The sequence below is a fragment of the Megalobrama amblycephala genome, linkage group LG1 (genome assembly GCF_018812025.1).
Source record: "Megalobrama amblycephala isolate DHTTF-2021 linkage group LG1, ASM1881202v1, whole genome shotgun sequence".
Taxonomy (NCBI): Eukaryota; Metazoa; Chordata; class Actinopteri; order Cypriniformes; family Xenocyprididae; genus Megalobrama; species Megalobrama amblycephala.
The window spans coordinates 29,116,567-29,142,676 of record NC_063044.1 but is presented as its reverse complement, the minus strand read 5'-3'; the positions used below and the strand labels follow the sequence as shown (position 1 = coordinate 29,142,676).

General features: G+C 37.3%; 1 protein-coding gene across 1 annotated transcript; it reads right to left on the bottom strand.

Moving 5' to 3' along the window:
• Positions 1-598: 598 nt before the first annotated feature.
• slc27a1a (solute carrier family 27 member 1a) lies at positions 599-19,814 on the bottom strand. Its single transcript, XM_048188190.1, has 13 exons — positions 19,530-19,814; positions 19,210-19,377; positions 17,303-17,697; positions 17,059-17,223; positions 14,146-14,215; positions 13,964-14,055; positions 12,779-12,888; positions 9,569-9,778; positions 8,012-8,138; positions 5,943-6,080; positions 5,241-5,405; positions 4,969-5,115; positions 599-1,434 (listed from the first exon to the last, which is right to left on the bottom strand). The coding sequence occupies exons 2-13, from the start codon at positions 19,374-19,376 to the stop codon at positions 1,277-1,279; spliced, it is 1,944 nt and encodes a 647-aa protein (XP_048044147.1). The 5' UTR covers position 19,377; positions 19,530-19,814; the 3' UTR covers positions 599-1,276.
• Between the last annotated feature and the right edge of the window lie 6,296 nt (positions 19,815-26,110).

The window sequence follows — 26,110 nt, the reverse complement described above, 5'->3', positions numbered from 1 at the left end:
AAAAAAAAAGAAAAAAAAAAAAAGATTTTTTTTGACAGGCCTAATTATTATTATTTAAATATTTGGTAACACTTTAGGGTCCAATTCTCACTATTAACTAGTTGTTTATTATTGCTAGGATATTGGCTGTTTATCAGTTTTTATAAAGCACATATAATGCCTTATTCTGGATGACCATATTCTACATCCCTAAATCCTACCCAATACCTGAACTTAACAACTACCTTACCATTAATAAGCAGTAATTAGGAGTTTGAGGCAAAAGTTGTAGTTTATAGTTAGTTAGTTAATAGTAAGAATTGTACCCTAATCTAAAGTTTGACCAAAATTGTATTTTATTTAATTTAAATATAACCCATACATTTCAAAGATCAGAACATTAAAAAAAACAAAAAACAAAAACAGGGGAGTGTAGTGAAAATCTGATATTGTGACAGCCCAATAGAGTAATATTATTTAAATATTTGTGTAATTACTCGTTTATTTAAAAGTGAGCAATAATACATTTTATTTAAATATGACTCATGCATTTCTTTGTGAGATTCGGCACAAATAAATGTAAATGTCCGGACATTAGAATCAGAAAAGAGGAGCAAAATTGAAGTAAAAATGTTTATTTATTCATTTAGATTGCAGTAGATTCATGTAATTACACTGTTTTAGTTTTCAAAATATCTTTGTTCATGTATCAGTGTCAGGCCATTCATCTTGTCTTATCACACATGGGTAAAGCTTGAGGTAAAATCTAAGGCACTTTATTGTGGCTGTTTACAAAGACACTCTTTCAGCTTTCTAAAAGTCACTTTGGAGTTAGGCATTTTAATAAAGTTTATGTCGTAAAAATCGTGTTAATGTACACTAATCATCATCGTTCAGGCTCAAAATGTATTTTACTAGCTGGTTTGTAATGGTATAGGTCTAGTGTCAAAGCCAGACATCCTAGTGGAGTTTCATCTTTCATCCAGTTGGCTTTAGAGGTTGTGTCGTTGTAGTTAAATTGGGAGTGTGCATGTATTTTTGTCACATGTGCACTAAGACTAACTAAGAATAACACATTAAAAGAACAATTCACTCTTACTGTCTCATCTATTGCATATCAGATATTCAGTTTGTCATTGTCAAGAAACAGCTTGTGCTTTCTAGTAGGCTACCAAATCGAAGAAACCTCTTCAAATGCAATACTATAAATTTGAAGAATGTAAATGCAAAAAAAGTTTCACACGGTCACAGGTTAGAGGATGATCAGGTAGGTTCAGACTACCTTCTCTTCTTCATCTCAAAGGGATATCCTTCCTTCTTCAAAAGCATTGTACAGCTCCTCGTTAACAAGCTCGTAACGGCCTGCTCTGGAGTTCAGAAAATAGATCTGGTCAGCTGTGAGCCGTGGATCGTATCCTTCCTTCTGCAATCTGGTCTTCTGAATTTTAAATGTTCCTATGAAAAGGTAAGAGCTGGAAATCAGTTCACAGCATACACACTATTACTGAAACATTTGAGAAAATGGATAGGTCTTTTCAGTCAAATTTACAATCATTTTACAGACATTGTAGCCAATTAGATTCAAAATGAAAAAAAAAAAAAAAAATCAGTAGAAATCTAGACACAATGCACAATATTTAATCATTTCTTTCATGCCCACCAATACATAGTTTTTAACAGAAATATTTTCAAAAACATTTTAACATATGAAAAATGTTATGCATCGATTTCTGTGAATATTTTTGATTGATGCTGCAAACAAATAGCTAAATCAGTCTTTAAAGAGTCCTGACTTGAGATAACTCAAAATGTGAGAAAAAGAGTGCAGAATCATGAGATAGTAACTCACAAATATGAAAAAAGGAGACCCGAATTATGAGATATCTCACAAATGTCCGAAAGAGTCCTGAATTATGAGATGATAACTCACAAATGTAAGAAAAAGTGTCCCGAATTATGAGATAACACAAATGTAAGAAAAAGAGTCCTGAATTATGAGATAACTCACAAATGTGAGAAGAGTCCCGAATTATGAGATAACACAAATGTGAGAAAAGAGTCATGAATTATGAGATGATAACTCACAAATTTAAGAAAAGAATCCAGAGTTATGAGATGATAACACAAATGTGAGAAAAGAGCCCAGAATTATGAGATAACACAAATGTAAGAAAAAGAGTCCTGAATTATGAGATAACTCACAAATGTGAGAAGAGTCCCAAATTATGAGATAACTCACAAATGTCCGAAAGAGTCCTGAATTATGAGATGATAACTCACAAATGTAAGAAAAAGTGTCCCGAATTATGAGATAACACAAATGTAAGAAAAAGAGTCCTGAATTATGAGATAACTCACAAATGTGAGAAGAGTCCCGAATTATGAGATAACACAAATGTGAGAAAAGAGTCATGAATTATGAGATAACTCACAAATTTAAGAAAAGAATCCAGAGTTATGAGATGATAACACAAATGTGAGAAAAGAGAAAATGAGATAACCATGAATTATGAGATAACTCACAAATGTGAGAAGACAAATTATGAATAACACAAATTAAAAAGAGTCCTGAATTATGAGAATCCAGAGTTCACAAGATGATGAGATAACACAAATGTGAGAAAAGAGCCCAGAATTATGAGATAACACAAATGTAAGAAAAAGAGTCCTGAATTATGAGATAACTCACAAATGTGAGAAGAGTCCCAAATTATGAGATAACACAAATGTAAGAAAAAGAGTCCTGAATTATGAGATAACTCACAAATTTGAGAAGAGTCCCAAATTATGAGATAACATAAATGTGAGAAGAGTCATTAATTATGAGATGATAACTCACAAATGTAAGAAAAGAATCCCGAGTTATGAGATGATAACACAAATGTGAGAAAAGAGCCCAGAATTATGAGATAACTCACAAATGTGAGAAAAGAGCCCAGAATTATGAGATAAGACAAATGTAAGAAAAAGAGTCCTGAATTATGAGATAACACACAAATGCTAGAAAATAAGGCAAAAACAGGCTTCGGTATCACTTTATTTTAGTGTCCTTGTTATAAACAGTGGTGCTCAGAATTATTGGCACCCTTGGTAAATATGATCAAAGATGACTATAAAAAATAATTATGCACTGTTTATCCTTTTGATCTTTAATTCTTAAAATGAGCAAAAATCTAACCTTTCATTGAAGGAAAAGAATTGAAAGTGGGAAGAAAATAACATTAAGAAATAAATGTTTTTCTCCAAAACACGTTGGCCACAATTATTGGCACCCTTTTGTTAAATACTTTTTGCAACCTCCTTTTCCCAAGATAACAGCTCAGAGTCTTCACCTATAATGCCTGATGAGTTTGGAGAACACCTGACAAGAGATCAGAGATCATTCCTTCATACAGAATCTCTCCAGATCCTTCAGATTCCCGGGTCCATGTTGGTGCTTCTTCTCTTCAGTTCACTCCACTCATTTTCTTTAGGGTTCAGGTCAGGGAACTGGGAAGGCCATGGGAGAAGCTTCATTTTGTGCTCAGTGACACATTTCTGTGTTAGTTTTGATGTTTGTTTTGGATCATTGTCCTGATGGAAGATCCAACCACGGCCCATTATTGGATTTCTAGAAGAAGTGTTCAGGTTTTGATTTTTTATCTGTTGGTATTTGATAGAATCCATGAATTCATGATACCATGATACTGCATACACATGATACACAAGATGTCCAGGACCTCCAGCAGAAAAATAGGCCCACAACTTCAAGATCCAACAGTATATTTAACTGTGGACATGGGGTACTTTTTATCCATGTGTGCACCAAATCCATCTGGTGGGTTTGTTGCCAAAAAGCTCTTTTTTTAGTTTCATCTGACCATAGAAGTCAGTCCCGTTTGAAGTTCCAGTCTTGTCTGACAACTGAATATGCTGGAGATTTTTCCTGGATGAGAACAGAGGATTTTTCTTGAAATCTTCCCCAACAACTTGTGAGGATGTAGGTGCTGTTTGATCTTTTTTTTTCTAGGCTTTCTGAGACTCAAGACTCAACTAATCTCTTCAATTCTCCAGCTGTGATCCTTGGAGAGTCTTTGTCCACTCAAACTCTCCACCTCACCGCGCATTAGGACGATTTAGACACACATCCTCTTCCGGGCAGATTTGTAACATCTTTAGTTGATTGGAACTTCTTAATTATTGCCCTGATAGTGGAAATGGGGATTTTCAATGCTTTAGCTATTTTCTTACAGACACTTTCTATTTTGTGAAGCTCAACAATCTTTTGCTGCACATCAGAACTATATTCTTTGGTTTTAATCATTGTGATGAATGATTAAGGGAATTTGGCCTTTGTGTTTCTTCATGTTTATACTCCTGTGGAACAGGAAGTCATGGCTGGACAATTTCATGTTCATGAACACCCTGGTGTGCTAAAAAAATGTAAATATGAATGGGAATATACTTCAGAGATATTTTACTCATAAGAAATTCTAGGGGTGCCAATAATTGTGGCCAATGTGTTTTGAAAAACATTTATTTCATAATGTGATTTTTCCCCAACTTTCAATTCTTTTCCTTCAATGAAAGGTTAGATTTTTGCTCATTTTATGAATTAAAGATCAAAAGGCTAAACAATGCAGATTTATTTTTATAGTCATCTTTGATCATATTTACCAAGGGTGCCAATAATTCTGACCACCACTGTATATATGTTACATGTACTAATAATAGCAATAACAGTAATTTAAGTGTAATTACAAGCAACTAACCCTAATTATAGAGTAAATGCATGTAGTTAATTAATATTACTCGGTACCTAAATGTATAATTACACTGTAACAATGACACTAAAATAAAGTGTAACCTAAGCTTTCATATATTAATCATTGTGATATTCACAGTGTTGCTTAATTTTATATCTCCAGCAAAACTACAGTGCATATATTGCTAAATACTTAATATATATCACCCAATTCAGGCAGTATGCTATTTAGGGGTTTTCCTCACCTGTAGTATCTACACATGGGGAGATGCGTAGAAATATTGGCCGTGCGTATGGAGGAAGAGCTTGCTGAACCTCTCTCAGGAAAGAATTACAGTCAAAGCTTCCTGTTGTGTCAGCAATGGCAGCCATTCCAGCTTTGCCCTCCACACCTATACAAACACACACACACACACACTCACTCACTGAGGATATATGAGGACATATGTGGAAGGTGTACACTTTGGAATCACGGGTTCTTGGAACTTTAGGACAAAATCTGCTTTGTTTGTCTCACCTGGCACGTTTACTCCAAACACTGCTACATCAGTCTGTCCCAACAGGCTGCTCAGTGTTCCCTCCACTTCAGTAGTGGAGACGTTCTCACCTTTCCAACGAAACGTGTCTCCACTCCTGTCCCGGAAGTACATGTATCCAAGCTCATCCATAACTAAAACATCACCTGAGAGACACCATACCAACAAAATTAACTTAATGGTGTGCGGAGTTATTAGGCAAGTTGATTTTCTGATCATATTTTTTTTCCAAGCACATTTTACCAAATCCAAATCACATCAATCTTAATAACTACTATTAATTTTATATTTAATAATCTATAAGTGATATATAATTGTTCATGAAGACTGGGAATGAAAAACGCCTTATATTCGGGCATCAGGCAGGTTTTCTTTTACAGGCAAAAAAAAAAGATATTTAACTCAGACTGAAAAGTCTAAAATTATTAAATGCTCATGAGAAGGATGCAATACCAATGCAATACTAGAAACTGCAAAGTTGAAGCCTGACCATTGGACAGCAAAACACTCATTGGGTCAGCATATATATATATATATATATATATACTTTTAGTCTAAAACTTTCCAGACATTTAACTGCCATACTGTTTCCTTTTAGTCTAAAACTTTCCACATCATTTAACTTCCATACTGTTAGAAACTTTTAGACAATGCCACTTCTTTGCAGAGTGATAAAAGTGCACCTGACAGATATGCAGAGTCATTTTTCCTGAATACATTGTAGGCGATCTTCTTCCTGGTGGCATCCTGACTAGCATACCCATCAAACCGACGCAGAGGATCCTGCTGATTAATTCTCCCCACCAAAAGCCCAGGCTCTCCTGTGAGTGGAAGACAATACATGATACAGGCACAAAAGAAATCAGTGAGAGAAGAATGACTATTGACTTATTTTGTACATTGTTAGTTTATTGCAGTCAAATCCTGCAAACACTTTTTTTTTACTTGACAAGTGTGCATGGGCTATATTTATTTAAAATAAATGCTACAAATATGCTTTGATATTTTCAATGATAGTCATAGTCATACATTTTTGTGTCCAAATACAAACCCGATTCCAAAAAATTTGAAATTGTGAATAAAAAGGAATACAATCATTTACAAATCTCATAAACATATATTTTATTCACAGTAGAATATAGATAACATATCAAATGTTGAAAGTGAGACATTTTGAAATGTCATGCCAAATATTGGCTCATTTTGGATTTCATGAGAGCTACACATTCCAACAAAGTTGGGACAGGTAGCAATAAGAGGCCGCAAAAGTTAAATGTACATATAAGGAACAGCTGGAGGACCAATTTGCAACTTATTAGGTCAATTGGCAACATGATTGGGTATAAAAAGAGCCTCTCAGAGTGGCAGTGTCTCTCAGAAGTCAAGATGGGCAGAGGATCACCAATTCCCCCAATGCTGTGGCGAAAAATAGTGGAGCAATATCAGAAAGGAGTTTCTCAGAGAAAAATTGCAAAGAGTTTGAAGTTATCATCATCTACAGTGCATAATATCATCCAAAGATTCAGAGAATCTGGAACAATCTCTGTGCGTAAGGGTCAAGGCCGGAAAACCATACTGGATGCCCGTGATCTTCGGGCCCTTAGACGACACTGCATCACATACAGGAATGCTACTGTAATGGAAATCACAACATGGGCTCAGGAATACTTCCAGAAAACATTGTCGGTGAACACAATCCACCGTGCCATTCGCCGTTGCCGGATAAAACTCTATAGGTCAAAAAAGAAGCCATATCTAAACATGATCCAGAAGCACAGGCGTCTTCTCTGGGCCAAGGCTCATTTAAAATGGACTGTGGCAAAGTGGAAAACTGTTCTGTGGTCAGACGAATCAAAATTTGAAGTTATTTTTGGAAAACTGGGACGCCATGTCATCCGGACTAAAGAGGACAAGGACAACCCAAGTTGTTATCAGCGCTCAGTTCAGAAGCCTGCATCTCTGATGGTATGGGGTTGCATGAGTGCGTGTGGCATGGGCAGCTTACTCATCTGGAAAGGCACCATCAATGCTGAAAGGTATATCCAAGTTCTAGAACAGCATATGCTCCCATCCAGACGTCGTCTCTTTCAGGGAAGACCTTGCATTTTCCAACATGACAATGCCAGACCACGTACTGCATCAATTACAACATCATGGCTGCGTAGAAGAAGGATCCGGGTACTGAAATGGCCAGCCTGCAGTCCAGATCTTTCACCCATAGAAAACATTTGGCGCATCATATAGAGGAAGATGCGACAAAGAAGACCTACGACAGTTGAGCAACTAGAAGAAGGTATTAGACAAGAATGGGACAACATTCCTATTCCTAAACTTGAGCAACTTGTCTCCTCAGTCCCGAGACGTTTGCAGACTGTTATAAAAAGAAGAGGGGATGCCACACAGTGGTAAACATGGCCTTGTCCCAACTTTTTTGAGATGTGTTGATGCCATGAAATTTAAAATCAACTTATTTTTCCCTTAAAATTATACATTTTCTCAGTTTAAACATTTGATGTCATCTATGTTGTATTCTGAATAAAATATTGACATTTGAAACTTCCACATCATTGCATTCTGTTTTTATTCACAATTTGTACAGTGTCCCAACTTTTTTGGAATCGGGTTTGTACATTCTGAGGCTACCATAAATCAGACTTAGACCAGATATAAAAATGATGTAAAACCTACTGCATGAATACATGTACAGCAAACATATAAATCAAACAGGAAAGTGAACAGGCTGTGAACGCACCAGGTCGGCAAGGCACACACAGTCCCTGCTTGTCTCGAACCAGTTCCATGGTTTCCTCATTCACTTTCACCAGTCGGATGGGGTACACATTAGGCAGAATGCGACTGTTGAACCCACAAGCTCCAACCTGTCAAGTTAAGAGTGAGTTTTTACCATTTGGTTAACTGTTACAACTAGTGCTGGGCAGTATACCGGTTCATACCGAATACCGGTATTTATTTTTGTTATGATATGAATTTTGATGATACCGCAATACCGGTATGTGTCGCTTAACCAACGTTCGGAACGCAGCGCAGCGTCACTGTTTGAGGGGGGTCCCGTTTCACTGTTGCACTGTAGTGAGAGCACAGCTGAGATCGCATCACAGCCTATGGTAAGTCCGAAATCACCCCCTAAAGCCTCATTCACTATTCCCTACATTATCCACTTATATTGTTCACTTGCAAGAGTGAAATAAAACAAGTAAGTGAATTCGGACAGCCTTTGTGTGTAGGTACATTGGCTGTACACTCGTTATTGCGGTGCAATGTGAGATTGAATGAGTGCACTCAACGTCCACTATGGTTTCGGACACCACTACAAATGGCTGTCCCCTCAAATAATGCCCTATTTGAAGATATAGGGGGCGATTTCGGATTCAGCCCTTGATTACAGCGGAGAATTCAAACTACACGCGACACGCGCGAGAGAGTGGTTTCTGCGAGGAGCGCCGCGATGAGATTAACAACGTTCTCCACATGGATTATATATATCAGATATAAACACGCTCGCTTCGGTCTAAGTTTTTTTTTTTATGAACCTATTTCATATATTCTAGTGCTCTAAACATGAACCATGTCTTCTTCAAATAAAATGTAACACGCAAAGGACACTGAACTGTACGTCTGATCATGACCGCGATGACACAATGGGTTATTCTGCTACACAGAAGACAATGTAAGTTAATAAATAGACTGACAATTCAAAGAAGAATGGGCAAAAATTTAACTGCTTTATTCTTTCTGTGTTAAACATACGTATGTCATTTGTTCAGAGACTGTAATGCTCTTAAAATGTACTGAAATTATCCTTAGACAGTTTAAATGTTCTTCCGCGTTTCTCCCTCGTTTTGGCAGTTTGTTGTTATATAGGGTTATAGGCTCAACTCTTTTTTTTCTGTCTCCATGGTCATATTTTAATATTCATGTGTCTGTAATGAGTGTTGCAGGTCTGTGTTTTATTGGTTGTTGTTGTCTCCCCACAGCATCATTTTGTGGGGCTTTGTAAACCTGTATTAACTCTAGTATGGAATTTTTCTACAATATTCACTCATCATGACAGTAAAACGGGGCATTCTAGTCAATCTACTGCAGTATTTCCTCTCTCAATCAGTAGAAAATGTGGTTAACGCCCGGTCATGCATAGGGGGAAAAAAATACCGTCATATACCGTGAAACTGATATAATTTTGAAAAATACCGTGATATAAATTTTTGGTCATACCGCCCAGCACTAGTTACAACTGACAAAATTCATCAAATGATATTTAACATTCTTAGAACAACACTGATATATTGACCTTGCCATCCATATTGGCAATGCTGCAGTTGCACTCGGTGGCACCATAGAACTCGCCAATTTGTTTCACTCCAAAGCGCTCCATGAAAGCCTCCCACACGCTCGGTCGCAGCCCGTTCCCCACAGCTAAACGCACCCGGTGCTGTCGCTCTGAGGGCCGCACAGGCTGGGACAGCAAGTAGCGGCAAATCTCGCCTATGTACTGCACAACCTAAGAGAGGGAAGATCTGTTGTATGAGTAAGAACTATACACTCTTGTATCCATTAGTGAATTTATTCACTCATTAAAAGGAACACTCCACTTTTTTTGAAAATGGGCTCAATTTTCCAACTTAGTAAACGATGTAACCACATCAAGTTTTAAATAGGAAAAATATTGAAACTCTTTAGTCGTTTTTGAGCGAGATGCTAACGGTCTAATCAGATTCAATGAACTATGCTAAGCTATGCTAAAAGTTGTACCGCCAGACCCGGATATTGGCTGAGTGGATTCGTAAACTGTAAAACTCAAATGTTTAACTCATGCTCCGGGACATATTCATTTATTTAAAAAGGCATCTCGCCGCCATTGACAGAATATTACGGCAATCCATGTTTTCACTGTTAAACATCTTCTGAAAGAGTATAGAATCCAAAAACAAGTGAAGAAGAAGCAAAAACAAGTGATAGAAGCATTTTTTACACTTGTGTAAGCTATCGCGATCACCAAATGTTAAGCGGCATATAAATCAAAGCTACCTAACGTTACTGAATCAAATTTTGTCCCAGGACGAGGTAAAAGACTATGCAAGCTTTGGGGATGTTGATGAACTCGATTTACTCCATCTATGATTTGATCATTGTTCTGAATCAAATCTGGATGTATTCTTTGACAAAAACAGATTTTTCTCAAATTTTTGTTCAAAATGTTGCATTTTTGGTGAAACTGGAACTGGAAAAAGAATGCATGAAGCCAAAATAAAATTATTATTATTATTATTTTTTATATTTTTTTTTTTAAACAGAGGCTTTATTCTTTTAATATACTGTATTTTATGATATTCCTACAACAACATATTCTGGGGGCCATGAAAGTTTTGAGAAAATTATCAAAATGCTAGCACTGGCTGGCATCTTAAAAAAAAAAAAAAAAAAAAAACTGTTGGAGAAAGAGTTAAAAGACAATTCATATAAACAACAACTTTAACACTGCTTATATTTTCAAATTCTATATTAAAATACATTTTGATGTTTAATGTCAGGTTTGTATATCCATGGTCAGCATGTGTTAGAAATATTAAATAAATACCATTTTATTTCAGGTTAGTTTCAGGGTTAAATGGTCAAATTAGAGAATATATTTTGCCTAAAAAAATATATATATATATTGACAGCAAGATAATTAACACTTTCAGATGTCCAAAAGGCTACTAAAAACATATTTAAAACAGTTCATGTGACTACAGTGGTTCAACCTTAATGTTATGAAGCGACGAGAATACTTTTTGAGTGCCAAAAAAACCAAAAACAAAATAATGACTTTATTCAACAATATCTAGTGATGGGCGATTTCAAAACACTGCTTCATGAAGCTTCTGAGCTTTACAAATCTTTTGGAATCAGTGGTTCAGAGTGTATCAAACTGCCAAAGTCACATGATTTCAGTAAACAAGGCTTTGTTACGTCATAAGTGTTTTGCAATTTTAATAGTTCACATGACTTTGGCACTCTGAATCACTGATTCAAAACAAAAGGTTCATAAAGATTTGAAGCTTCATGAAGCAGTGTTTTGAAATCGCCCATCACTAGATATTGTTGAAAAGTCATTATTTTGTTTTTTTGCTGCACAAAAAGTATTCTCGTCACTTCATAACATTAAGGTTGAACCTCTGTAGACACATGATCTGTTTTAAATATGTCTTTAGTAGCTTTCTGGGCATCTGAAAGTGTTAATTATCTTGCTGTCTATGCAGGCCTCACTGAGCCATCGGATTTCATCAAAAATATCTTAATTTGTGTTCTGAAGAGGAACGAAGGTCTTATGGGTGTAGAGTGACATGAGGGTGAGTAATTAATGACTGAATTTTCATTTTGGGTGAACTAACCCTTTCATGTTCCACCTGGAACTAAAGCCGTCGTGGCCCTCATAGAAGAAGTAAGCTGTCATGTTTACAACTGTGACCATGAGCGCTAATCAGGATCAACTTAACGCTGGATTTTCAAAAGTATGTGAAGTTCATGGTATAGACTCTTTAAAAGACATCCAAGAGTTTTGCTTGAGGCACTTAGGCCGCATGTACATTACTTTTGAATGGTAGTTTATGTTTAGAAATAATTTTGGGACCTTTTTTTAACATAATACAATGATACAATTATTATATGTTACAAATGTTACATTTTCAAATGATAACTTTTCATCATCTTGGGCATTCTTATTTGCCATTAATAAAGACCCAAAAGTGAGTGACCAGAAATGGTCGAGCACCAACTGAAAAATACAAGATATTCTCCATTGATTTTAACCAATAAACAAATCGATTGGAGCTTTCAGACACAATCCTCACCCTTTTTTATAGTTTTTTAAGGCTGTTTCTATGGCGATATTTTAATGGCAAACGTTGAGAGTGCATCCAAGTGATGCACGAGCACAAATGGCTCTGCTCTCCATCAGATACATGTGCGCACTCAAACTCTCCTTGCATCAGATATCAGCGAGAGCATGACTCACGACAACACTCGTGAAAAGGGTCTTGGCTTTTGGGTCGAAACTGTCATCATGCGGCACGGATATAATGCAAATGAAACATCCAGTTGACGTTGATTTGAGTTAAATAAGAAGCGAACTAACGCTGAAACGTGTTGTTTTTTAAATAAAGCTGAGGAACGATGTGGCTCGTGTAAGCTAGTCTTCAGACATAAGCGTCAATCTATCGCTTGACTCTTCTTTCCAGGGAAATCACTAACAAAATGCACACAAACATGTCCCTGCTCTTGATATACAAACATTAAAGAACTTCTTTGAACTTAATGAGGAAAAAAAAAATATATGAAGGCAGATTCGAACCACTGATAATTAGAGCACGGCTGAACCTCTGACTCTCTTAACAAAAATTCTACCACGAGACCATTAGGGAACATGAAAACGTAATATATCAATGTAATAGGGGGGTGATGTGGGGTAATGGGCACCCACCGGCAGAAACATAAATCGGCGCCTATGTATGTGACTTACAGTGCAGTTATGTTTGATACAGTCTTCCCAGAAGCGGCTTGCTGAGAACTTCTTCTTGACCACCACAGTTATACCGTGAATCAGACACTGGCCCACACCCATAATATTACCTGTTAATGAATAAATCCAACAGATGTTGAGCTATTTGTAAAATCTACAACAGTATGTCTAATTTGAAACCAACAATTTCTAACAGCTTACAACTTTATAGAAAGACAAAGGCTGTGTTTACACTGGCACAAAAAATCCGATCTTTTGCTCACATCGGACACAGATCGGACTTAGTAGCACACGTGTAAACACAAAAATCCACACGAGATCCGATTTTTTCGCATCCGATCTGAGCCACTTCCAAATGTGGTTTTAAATCCGATACATATCCGATCTCTGGACATGCGACCTACGTCTAAACACGCATATCTGATTCCCATTGGAATTCCAAGCCACCACACGGCGAGGGCGACAAAAAGGTAGCTTTAATGTTGTATTATAAAGCAGACATGCCTGTATGCACTCGCACTAAAAATTCGCAGCTTTATTATGGAGGTGGGAACTTTATATGTCTAACGTTATCTATTTTTCTAGAAAGAAATTGTGCACACACACATACATTAAGAAGCTGAATTTCAACCTTTGCCCGGTTGATTTAAAAGAGACCGCCGTGTTGTTGTTTTTCTTATAAGCCAAAAGCTTCACTGTACTCTCTCGTGCGTGCGATCTCTCTCCCTAGCTCGCTCGAATTCATAAAAAAAATGGAATTCTAAAACTAATAACTGTAGATAAAATATCAAAAGCAAATTACCTTTATTTTCCAGTCTATATCCGTTCAGTCAGATTTTGCACTGCAATACAACCATGACACTGACAGCTGTAACTTATCCATTCTGACAGGTGATCATGACCACACGACATGACATATATAAATAATTTTAATAGCACGGCCATTCAAAACCTGAGGGTCTACTATGTGCATGTAAAATTATCAATGACAATCATTTTGGGGCAGGAAGTAATGTAAACACAGATATTGGATACCAGTCGCGTCTAAAGTGAATGTAAACACACTGGCCCAAAAAAATGGGATATGGTCAAAAGATCGGATTTGTGCATTAAGACTTGCAGTGTAAATGCAGCCACAGATCCTATAATGTCAGGAGCAACATGTCTCTGATATGCACAACACACCTGCTGAGTGGTAGAGGGGTAAACAGTCATAGATGATGTCATCTGGCCGCATACGAAAAGAATGGTACCCGAAAGCAGCAATCCTGTAATATCTAGAAAATGAAAGTAGGTCAATAAAAGCTTATTTCATTTCTAAGGAAAAGCTCATTTGTAAGATTGTGACGTGGCTGCGAGCAGATTACCGACTGTGCACCACTATAGCAGCTTTAGGGAGTCCTGTGGTGCCAGAAGTGTAGATATAGAACAAATGATCTGTATGAGAAAGAGAAAACATGATGAGACATGGGTGATGCTTGGACTACTAGTTCAAATGTAACTGTGCAGTGCGGCCTACTAAAAAAGTTGTAATACACAATATAAAATGCTAAAAATATAATAGTTTCTTTGTTTAATTCAGTGAGTGCCATTCTTTTATCATCACAGAATTAAATATGCCAGCATGTCTTAATTATCAGCAGTCTGATCATTGATCAAATAATGAATTAATAAATTCCAATTGATATGATCTTTAGTTCACTTTGGAAATGGAAGGCATGTTTGAGAAAGTAACGATTGTTGTGCATGCTACCACTCAAAAGTTTGGGGTCAGTAAAAAAAATAAAAAAATAAATAAATGTTACAAATAATTATTTCAAATACCATAAAATATAACATTTCACAATATTACTGTTTTTACTGTATATTTGAGCAAATAAATGCAGCCTTGGTGAGCATAAGTGATTAAAAAATAATTTAAAAAAAATCAAAATCGTACAGATGCCAATCTTTTGAATGGTAGTTTTTGTTTAGAAACAATTCACATAATAATTCAACAATTCAATTATATTATTTAATAATTTATTTTCCTTTTGATTATTATGTGTTTCCTGTTCAAATTCTTAATGTTTATTATTTGGTTAATTATTTATAATCCTTTATAATGCAATTAGATATGCAATTAGAAAAGCTATTTGAGAAAAATTAAAAATGGCATGTAGTCTAATATTTATATTTATAATTTTGATGTATTACAGTATTACTTAATAATAATATTTAACCTTAAATAAAGCATTTAGCGCAAAAGCATTTTAGCATTTTCTGCAGTATTCAAAATTGTGTTGACAATTGTGACATTTCACTATTAATATCAACTGCTGAAACTATGATATTCCTAGTGCACACTATACATACTACATAACAGAGCAGTAGGACATTCTTTGTTGACGATGCTATAGTGTATATAGTGAAATTTAGCTATTCTTACCTTCTTAAATATTTCTTTACTCATATTTTCTGTCCTTTCTTTGTCCTTCTCAATCAGATGCTTGACTTCAAACTGATTATTTGTCTCTTATCATCAAAAGGGCTTTTAACAGAACTAAGAACCATGTGATAACTCACCATCACTTCCCAAGTGTGGAAAGCATTTATTTGAGCTTATAGAGCTCTGTGATTTGCAAATTATAAATCTAATTAAATGCTACTCAAAGTTGTGACTAATTCAGGGCTATTATGCAAAAAGAAACCAATTCCACAGCCAGAAGCACATTCTGAAGTGTTCTTCTAACAACTTGTGTAATAGGCAATCCACCACATTTGTAATGAATAGAGGACAAACGCAATCAAATGGAATACACACTTATTGGTAGGGAGGACAACAAAAATAAATTTTACATACTAATAACTGACAATAAACACAACTAGCCATTGGTATAAACAGATAGACAAGGTTAACACATCATTCTAATATCTGTCCTAAAGCCATATAGACCCAAACCCACTTGTCTAGAAGTTTTTTTTTTACTCACCTCCATAAAAACTTTCATAATGGCCCACAACACAAAGTTTTGCTGCAAAACTGCAGCAGCAGAGATCATAAAAGCATAAGATATGAAATAAATGTAACACTCCAGTGCGCTGATAGTCAAAGTAATGTGCACATAAAGACACTAATAACTACTTGAGCCATCCATTGGACTGTCCAACTGAGACCTCTTGAAATGAGCCTCAGCTGCAGGGGTGTCAAACTCATTATAATTTTGAAGGACTTGACTACAATAAACTTCTGCTTCAGCCTATAAACGTCAGCTTAACTTCAGCTTATGCTTTATGAATGGGTCATTGAATAATTCACTCAACCAATTCATTTAAACTGCAAAATCATTCATTAACTAAACACTACTGTGTTTTGCTGAATGCATCAAAAGTTGTCATAATTTAGAAATAAAAGGCATTTTCCCTACCCTGATTTTAGCCATCTGATTTGAATGCTTTGTTTGCTGTGAGACTTCAGTGTTTTTCACATTTTTACTATTACAGCTCTCAAGGTTAAAGGGTTAGTTCACCCAAAATGAAAATTCTGTCATTTATTACTCACCCTCATTGTTAATCTGCTGTTCGGAGCGCCAAAGTCACGTGATATCAGCCGTTGGCAGTTTGACACGCGATCTGAATCATAATTCGACACACTGATTCATTATGCTCCGAAGCTTCCAGAAGAAGTGTTTTGAAATCGGCCATCACTAAATAAGTCGTAATTTTGTTTTTTTTGAAAACGAAGTGTGGAATTTTGGACACTTCATGCACTCAGCTGTTGCAGCTTTAATTACATAGTGGAGCTAAATGACAAAATAACCTTATACAATTCACGCACTACATGGATGAGTACATAGTGCATAACTACATAGTGTATAAGTGCATAGTGTATAGTGTGTCGTTTTGGACGCAACTATTCACATTGTTGAAAATAAATAACCATATTCCTACCATTAAGATCCTTTGAAAGGTAATGTTATTTTGAGTCCTGTATCGCTCTTCTCTCCTCGTCATCTCACTAACATGCCAGTGGGCGGGGTTATCATTGCAATGATGGTGTGGATTCTCTTCTTCAGAGTTTGGTTACAATAAAAGCTGTTTTTGAACTAACAAGGAAGTTTTCTTCCGTCAAAGCTCAAGGGAAATTTGATTTCTCAGTTCATGACCCCTTTACACATTTTTCCCCCTCAAATCTTTGCACAGGCCAGCACAGACTCCTCCACAAGCCATATCAGACTTATGGTCCACGTGTTCGACACCTCTGCTCTACAAGTAAACCCTCGTAATACTGTGACTCTCACCATTGAAGCCCTTGGACAGAGTGGTGGGTGGTGGGTGTCGAGGGGCAGATGCCAGAATGGAGTCAAGGGGCTGACATTTCAGAGCAGCCATCTGGTCTGGTCTGAGGTCTCCTGTGCTGAACCGCACCATGCTCTCACTCAAGGAGGAGCTCACTTCAGACACGGCTACATACACACAGGGAGGCAGTGTGCAATTAGTTGCATGGTCCAGATCAAAGTGTCAAAGAGAAGGTTTTCGACTCACCATCTGCTAGTTCTGCTCCAAACACCATCCCTCGGGATGCTGACACACCCACACAGTGCAGGAGCGAATCCCGTCGGAGGTTGAAGTTAATGAGCGCAGCCTCCACGCCTACTTTGGCCAGGCCAAGCCAGAGTGCAACTTGGAGCGGCCGGCTCTCCATGAAGAGTGCCACCACATCTCCTGAGGTCCAGCCTTGGCTCAGTGCCCAATGGGCCACAGCATTGGAGATCTGATCTAACTGGCAAAAAGTCCATGTTTCCCCAGTGGCTTCATACACTAGTGCTGGCTTGTCTGGGTGTCGAGCCACGGTTTGTGCAAAGATGGAGGGTATGGTGTTTCGGTGACGGATATGATGCCATAGCGCCAGTTTAACCCTCAGCAGCACATAAAGACCACTGATGGACAAGAGGAGCAATAATCAGTTATTCACACCTGCTGAAAATACTACATATGAAGCATTAGTCATTTAAAGGATTAGTTCACTATAGAATTAAAATTTCATGTTAATTTACTCACCCCCATGTCATCCAAGATGTTTATGTCTTTCTTTCTTCAGTCAAAAAGAAATTATGGTTTTTAAGGAAAACATTCCAGGATTTTTCTCCATATAGTGGACTTCAGTGGGATTCAATGGGTTGAAGGTCCAATTTGCAGTTTCAGTGCAGCTTCAAAGGGCTTTAAACGATACCAGACGAGGAATAAGGGTCTTATCTAGTGAAACGATCAGTCATTTTCTAAAAAAAATTAAAATTTATATACTTTTTAACCACAAATGCTTGTCTTGCACTGCTCTGCGATGCGCCACGTATTACATAATCACGTTGGAAAGTTCACGAATGATTTAGACAGAAGTACTGCATTTTCTCCTCCAACTTCAAAATCGTCCGACATCATTTTTTTGTAAAGGGTGTTTGACTTAGTCTTTGCACGTTCAATTTTCAGAAGGCGATCATTTGTTTATATAAAGCATATACATTTTAATTTTTTTAGAAAATGAGCGATGGTTTCTCTAGATAAGACCCTTATTCCTCGTCTGGTATCATTTAAAGCCCTTTGAAGCTGCACTGAAACTGTAATTTTGACCTTCAGCCGTTTGGAATCCATTGAAGTCCACTATAAGGAGAAAAATCCTGGAATGTTTTCATCAAAAACCTTCATTTCTTTTCGATTGACGAAAGAAAGACATGAACGTCTTGGATGACATGGGGGTGAGTAAATTATCAGGAAAATTTTATTTGAATGTGAACTAATCCTTTAAGTTGCGATGAAATGGAAGTAGTGAATCTAGCAACCAATCCTTTCAATGTGTATAGTGACGTAAATTTGAGTGAAACGAAAGATCGAAAAGAAGGGACTTGGTTCAGTCCATCATTTGTTGATTAGATGGAGGCAGATTTGAATTCGAACTTTGAGTCGATTGTAAGAAGGGGCGGAGTTTAAGCCAATGAATGATTGGAGAAGTCTGCCAAACGTCACCAGAGAGAAGTCCATCATTTCAAAGGAAGATCGATATTTTTTTAAATGATGTGTCCTTTTTCATCAAAATAACTTGCAGCTCTGATGATGCGTTTACTGGTGCGAGGGCGGGACAACCTGTCACTCACATGAGATCGACCAATAGCAAACCACAACCATCCAATCAATTCCCCATGTGCAAAATAAAGTCCCGCCCTACAGCTTTTCTTTTTCGAGATGCCTTTTTACACCGATAAAAAGGGAAGAAAAGGCTATCGCAACTTTCATGACAACTTTAGTTTAAACATTATATAATTTTTTGCACAGATGAAATGATTACAACAAGATAAATTACATACATTTAGAAAATAGAGTTTCCATTTCATGTTGACTTTAACTCAGAAAGCAGAATTTGTAGTTGATGACATACAAAATATCAGTCAGTCACTCACTTGATGTCCCTTTTAGCCGTACGAACAACCACATACAGGTACCGCCAGCCTCCTGTTCCTAAGTAAACACCCAGACCTGCTGCAAGGCTCCAGGACCAAGATGCCCCAAACAGACGGAGCAGGCCCAGAGAACCGAAGGACAGGGAGCCACTTGCCACATAGTGCATCCTGAAACAGGTACATGCAGCACATCACTTTATAAAAAACATAAACACGATGGGAAGACACAACTTTGATATTCAGGCAACATGTTGTGACATACTGTCTACTGACTGTTTATGACGGTATCATAAAACAATATAACAGTCATGAAAACTTACCTATGGTAGACAAATATAGTTCGGCCAGCCTTGATCTCTCAAGACATGGGACGACCTTGCTGTGCAGTTAGAGGTTGACTGACCACAGTTATGTCCAAACTACTGACCCCTGTGAAGGTAACACGCGCGTCCGATAGCACAGAGCGGGGAAAACTTGCTACGATAGTCTGTTATGTGCAGAAGTACACTGCTCGGGAAATAGCTTCACTTCATGTGCAGCGCGTTTTTTGACAAACTATGTGTTTACTAACATCCACTGGCCGTTTGCAGCAGCATGAAGCCGGAGTTGGTGAGAAAGCTTTTCAAAATGGCTGAAACAGGCTGTTTTTCACAATAAAAGTAAAAGTCGTCGTGTTCTCATCACTGATGCTGTTTAAATTAAGTGTTTTTTTTATTATGGCATTCATCATTAACACACATGCGGGGAATTCTGTTACTTTATATTAAATATAAAAATTAAGTCATGCATGTTTTTATGAACAGGTCCTGCATTTATATTAACAAGACATGTAACTTCATGCACAAACATTTGTATGGCAGTAAATAACAGGTTCACGGCTGGATGAATATTATAAAAATGAACAGCATAAAAAATATTTCTATGCAGCATATCCATTAAAAGTAGGCCTATTGTATCATAAAATTGTAGATGTTTTACAGCTGACATTGTTTTTTGTGGGGTTCTTGTAATTTCGCCAGTCATAGCAAAATAAGCCCGTCATGGACTCACTGAGATGAATGGGAATGCTAACAGATTTCTTGCTTTCTCTGTGTACTATGGTTCCATGGTAGGAATTATGGTATTTTTTATTTTTTTGTCAATTTACCAGGTGGCCAGCGCAATCGGGCCAATTGCGGCTGAGTGTCGGCTCACTCGGCTGTGTTCTGGCAGTGACTGACCAAAAGCAAAGAGTATAGTACGGAGCCCCGGGCATGACATGCTGGAAAAAAGTACTAGGCTAAATCGTGCGCACGATTTATTAATTTGTTCCCTCGATTTATAAATCATGCGCAGGGCCGGATTAACATAAGGGCTAGGTGGGGCTGAAGCCCCAGGGCCCGCGGGTAGAGGGGGCCCGTGATTGGCTGGAGGAAATGAGATTGACAAGTCAAAGGTGGTTGATTTGTGTCTAATAAAATAACAAGAAAAAATTATTGGAAAATGTGCCTGACTGATAAATCACCGTCCAATCAAAATCACCTTACAATTCGCGCCATGACATCGGGAAACGCCTCTTTGCTTATGCTATCGCATGTAGAAAATGGGAAATTGGCCTTTATTGCTTGTTCAGCCTCGCTGGTGTTCAAAATGATAAACAAAAGTGATAGTGGTGCGCAAAAAAAGGAAAAATAAGCTTGAAAGGGATAAAAGGGATGCTAATCTTACAGCAAAAAAAGACCCCGCGTGCAGCGGCAGCTCACAATTATCTTCACCGACCGACACCGTCGCCGATCTGCGTGCTTTACATGCTGAAGAAGGTGAGATAGCAGCTGCAGCAAGTTATTATTCTTATAACGAGTCAAGCCCTATTCGGATGGTAATTGTTTCTCATGAAAACGTAAGGTGTTTTCAACATTTACAGGGACGAGTCGATTGATTTTATTGACGTTTGAATCCAGAATGTCAGTGTTTTTCTCTCATCATCATCGCCCATGTAAAAATCCCGAATTAACTTTCCTACTGTTTTTTGACGAACACCAATGTCGTGTGACTTGTCTCCTATCTGCCTTTGAAGCACATTCTATCAGTTGCAGTTCTGGTGCCTCCATCCGTACAACTCGACCTCGACACATTCACATCACATGTTAACACAGCGGTAGAGTTACTCACGGGACACTGCACTTATTCGCAATCACAATAGTAATTTATTTGCATGTGCTTTAAAGCCCTGCCAGTTAAACATGTCATTCGTGTGCTGTTCTGAGATGCGCTTTTTCTGACCCTATACACCCGAAGCGTGCACACACACTTAAGCCTGTCAAACAGCACCTGACTATGGACTTCATCTTCCGCGTCTGATTGCGCTATAATACTGTCAAATACACAAAAGGTTTACATAAACACAGTTGGTTATGTCTGAAGTGAGTTGAGAAAATCGGACGCGTGCAGGTCTTAAAGTGACAGCATCCTAATAGTTAGCATGCGGACCCTTGTCCTTAAAGGGATAGTTCACCCAAAAATTAAAATCCTGTCATCACATGCTCACTTTCAAGTTGTTTTAAACCTGAATGAGTTTCTTTCTTCTGTTAAACACAAAAGAAAATATTCTGAAGAATGTGGGTAACCTAACAGTTGCTGGTCCCCATTAATTTTCATAGTAGGAAAAAAATATAATGTGGAAATCACTGGGGACCATCAACTGTTTGGTTACCCACATTCTTCAAAATAGTTTATTTTGTGTTAATCAGAGGAAAGAATTATTGTGTCAGCAATATATGCAATACAATTTTAAAATATGTTAAATATTTCATATGTTAAATATATTTTAAAATATGTTAAATAGCATGGAATATTTAGTGTGCTTGTGCTTATATTAAATGATTTGATAAAATGAAATTTGTAAAAATATAAAAATGATAACAATAAAAAAAAAAATTCTTGTGGTACAAGACACTGTGGAATGGCAATCAGATGAAAGGGGGCCCTTGGTGTTGCTATAGCCCCAGGGCCCAACGTGTTCTTAATCTGGGCCTGATCATGCGCATGATTTAGTAAATCGAGGGATTGAATTAGTAAACTGTGCGCACGATTTAATTTTTGGGGCTCCGTAGTATAGAACCCAAGAGGCGACACTCTGATACTTTTTGGGCAACAGCCACTAGATGGGGTGAAAATACTAACTGGACTATAGAATCCTTTACATCTTACGCACCCCAAATCGGCGAATTTCACTGCCAAATGAGAAGCGCAATAGAACAGTTTTTTTTTTTTTTTTTTTTTTAAATTAAGTCATCAGTAAACTGTATGGCTCCTACAGTAAATGTTGTATCGTCTTATAGTATATGTTTTATTTTACCAGTTGTGGAATCCAAACATTCATTCATTTGAGGTAACGTGTTAGTCTACTTTATTGAGTATTTCCATTTTATGCTACTTTACTAATAGTAAATTAATTAATAAATTTAAGATCATCATGTTTGCATCAAACAATATATTTCAGACCTAGTGGAGTAATAGTAATAATAGTATTACTCCACTATCTGAATTGAAATATATATATTGTACGTTTTAATGGATCACGCTACAAACAAAATTATCTTATACATGCATTGCTGTGTCCGTTATCCCATAGGCTAATTCCCACTTTTGGACACTTTTGCTGCCTTTAATGGACATTAGACAACACTGCGAAATCGAGCTGTTATATTCATATATTTATTGTCCAACATTCCCAATTTTTCTGATGCATGTCCTTAATTTAATTTCATATGTGACCCGCTCTGGCGAAATGAGTCGGAAGTCGCAACGTCCTATTTTAAGATATGGGCCGATAATGTGGGAAAACAATGAAAAAAATCGATTTTTTTAAGCTAATTTCAAAGAACAGACTTTCAAAAATAATCTCCCAAAATTTCGTAGTCCAGATAATTGAGTAAAGGTATTTAAATGGCTATTAAATTTGACATGGTTTTACTAAATTCGCTGGAAATGAACTTCTCAACCCCTCTCGTCACTTATAAGCATTTCCCGGTAGGCCTATCCCCTGAAACGTCATTATCTCTGCTCTCCAAATATGGTGTTACACGTTGTATAGAACCAATCAAAAAGCTTAGAAATGTAAACACACTGACATAAACGCTGATTTTTATCAATGGGAAGCCCCGTTTCGACTGACAGGCACGCAATTGGTCCAGCCATCCTCCTGTCAGACTAGCGCGCGCTCTGTGTAAACAAGCTAGTATTCCGTTATGAATTTGTTGTCAACTAGCCTACACAAAGATATGATTGCATAGGCTAAAATTATTTGTTCTCTCTTTGCTTGTCTCTCTCTCTCTCTCTCTCTCTCTCTCTCTCTCTCTCTCTCTCTCACTCTCACTCACTCACTCACTCACTCACTCACACGCGTGCACACACACACACCCTCTCTCTCAAGCAAAAATGTAGCATCTCTGTTCAATCTTTCTGATTTTAGTAAATCTTTGTAAAAGTGCCTTATAAAATATTAATTCAAATAAATACTTTAAAATAATTTGAGCTTCAGCCTGGTTTAATAGCATTTATTTATATATATATATATATATATATATATATATATATATATATATATATATATGTCTTTGGTCAAATTAAGCTGTAAAATAAATAGTTTATCCCTTTAAATGCAATGGATTTTGAAAGATATCAACAAAAAAACGGGCAAAAAGGTTTTCAATTGGAAAAAGAGGGCAGACGACCATAATTCAAATGGGTATATCTTTAAAACCATTCAAGGTATGCCTTTGACTAGGATATCATTTTAAAGCTTATTGTCTCATCTTTCCATTGATACCAAAATCTCAATTTTGAAATTTGGGTCACTGTGACTCATTTTGCTGGATCAGGTCACATATGTTGGTATTAATTCAGTGTAAGCCTAATGCTACTAGATCTTTTAAAGAATCGAACCCAAACTGACTGGGTTTCTAGAGAGCAAATGTTTTGTGAAAAAAGTGGAAGAATTAAACACAAAGTCTGTAAAATAAACTGTAAAAAGGATTTGATGATCACTAGTTATAGTATTTTATTTGGTTGGATTTCAGCTTTAATGTACTTTTTTTTTTTTTTTTTTTTTTAAGAAAGCAGCTGATACTGCCATAGAAACTAGTGGACTGCCGACTCGCTTTCACTCCAAAATGTCGGAAACGCAGGGCTGCTGCTGGGCGCCGGTGTTGGAATGGAATGTGTTGGAGTGTCGCTTCTTGTTAGTGTATATTCTTTGCCAAAAGTGAGCCAGCTCTGGCCCAGTAATGGTTGCCAGATTTGGCTAGGCTTTGGATGTGCGGATTTGGCCCAATTTGCTCGGAGACATGGCACATTTTGCCACATTTGGCCCGAGTATGGACCATAAGGTCCTGGACCAGTTTAGGTTGAGTGCTGGGGGTAGGTCTCCATTTACAATTTGCCAAATTGTATGTAGCAGTGACCCTTAAACTTAAATGTAATATCCTTTCCCTGTCAATGTTATTTGCTATTTATAAGTGTATTTTTATATTTTAAGTGTATTATTCCTATTAATATTTCAACACAATGGTGACCCACAAACCTCAGACAACAGAAACCCTTTAAATCCTAACAGAAATTTAAACACTCTCAAGATCTCAGCAGAGGAGGATTAAACAACAAAAACAGCATTATTTAATTAATTTGTTACATTTATATAGCACTTTTCTGGGTACTCAATTTGGAAGGGGGAATCTCAAACCCAGTCTCATGACAATGCATATCAATAGTATGCGCATGTAATCTCGTAGAATATATACGCCAAAATGAGTTTTGGCGTGCATATGATACACACTTTATGGAGTAGAATAGGCACGAACCCCACACCACTAATCCTACCCAAGACTACCCAGCGTATTATATACACGCCATAAAGTGTGTATCATATGCACGTGAACAACTGCGTATTATATGTACACCAAAACTCATTTTGGCGTATACAGTGGGTACGGAAAGTATTCAGACCCCCTTAAATTTTTCACTCTTTGTTATATTGCAGCCATTTGCTAAAATCATTTAAGTTCATTTTTTTCCTCATTAATGTACACACAGCACCCCATATTGACAGAAAAACACAGAATTGTTGACATTTTTGCAGATTAAAAAAGAAAAACTGAAATATCACATGGTCCTAAGTATTCAGACCCTTTGCTGTTACACTCATATATTTAACTCAGGTGCTGTCCATTTCTTCTGATCATCCTTGAGATGGTTCTACACCTTCATTTGAGTCCAACTGTGTTTGATTATACTGATTGGACTTGATTAGGAAAGCCACACACCTGTCTATATAAGACCTTACAGCTCACAGTGCATGTCAGAGCAAATGAGAATCATGAGGTCAAAGGAGACAGAATTGTGGCAAGGCACAGATCTGGCCAAGGTTACAAAAAAAAATTCTGCTACACTTAAGGTTCCTAAGAGCACAGTGGCCTCCATAATCCTTACATGGAAGACGTTTGGGACGACCAGAACCCTTCCTAGAGGCGGCCATCCGGCCAAACTGAGCTATCGGGGGAGAAGAGCCTTGGTGAGAGAGGTAAAGAAGAACCCAAAGATCACTGTGGCTAAGCTCCAGAGATGCAGTCGGGAGATGGGAAAAAGTTGTAGAAAGTCAACCATCACTGCAGCCCTCCACCAGTTGGGGCTTTATGGCAGAGTGGCCCGACGGAAGCCTCTCCTCAGTGCAAGACACATGAAAGCCCGCATGGAGTTTGCCAAGATGGTGAGAAATAAGATTCTCTGGTCTGATGAGACCAAGATAGAACTTTTTGGCCTTAATTCTAAGCGGTATGTGTGGAGAAAACCAGGCACTGCTCATCACCTGTCCAATACAGTCCCAACAGTGAAGCATGGTGGTGGCAGCATCATGCTGTGGGGG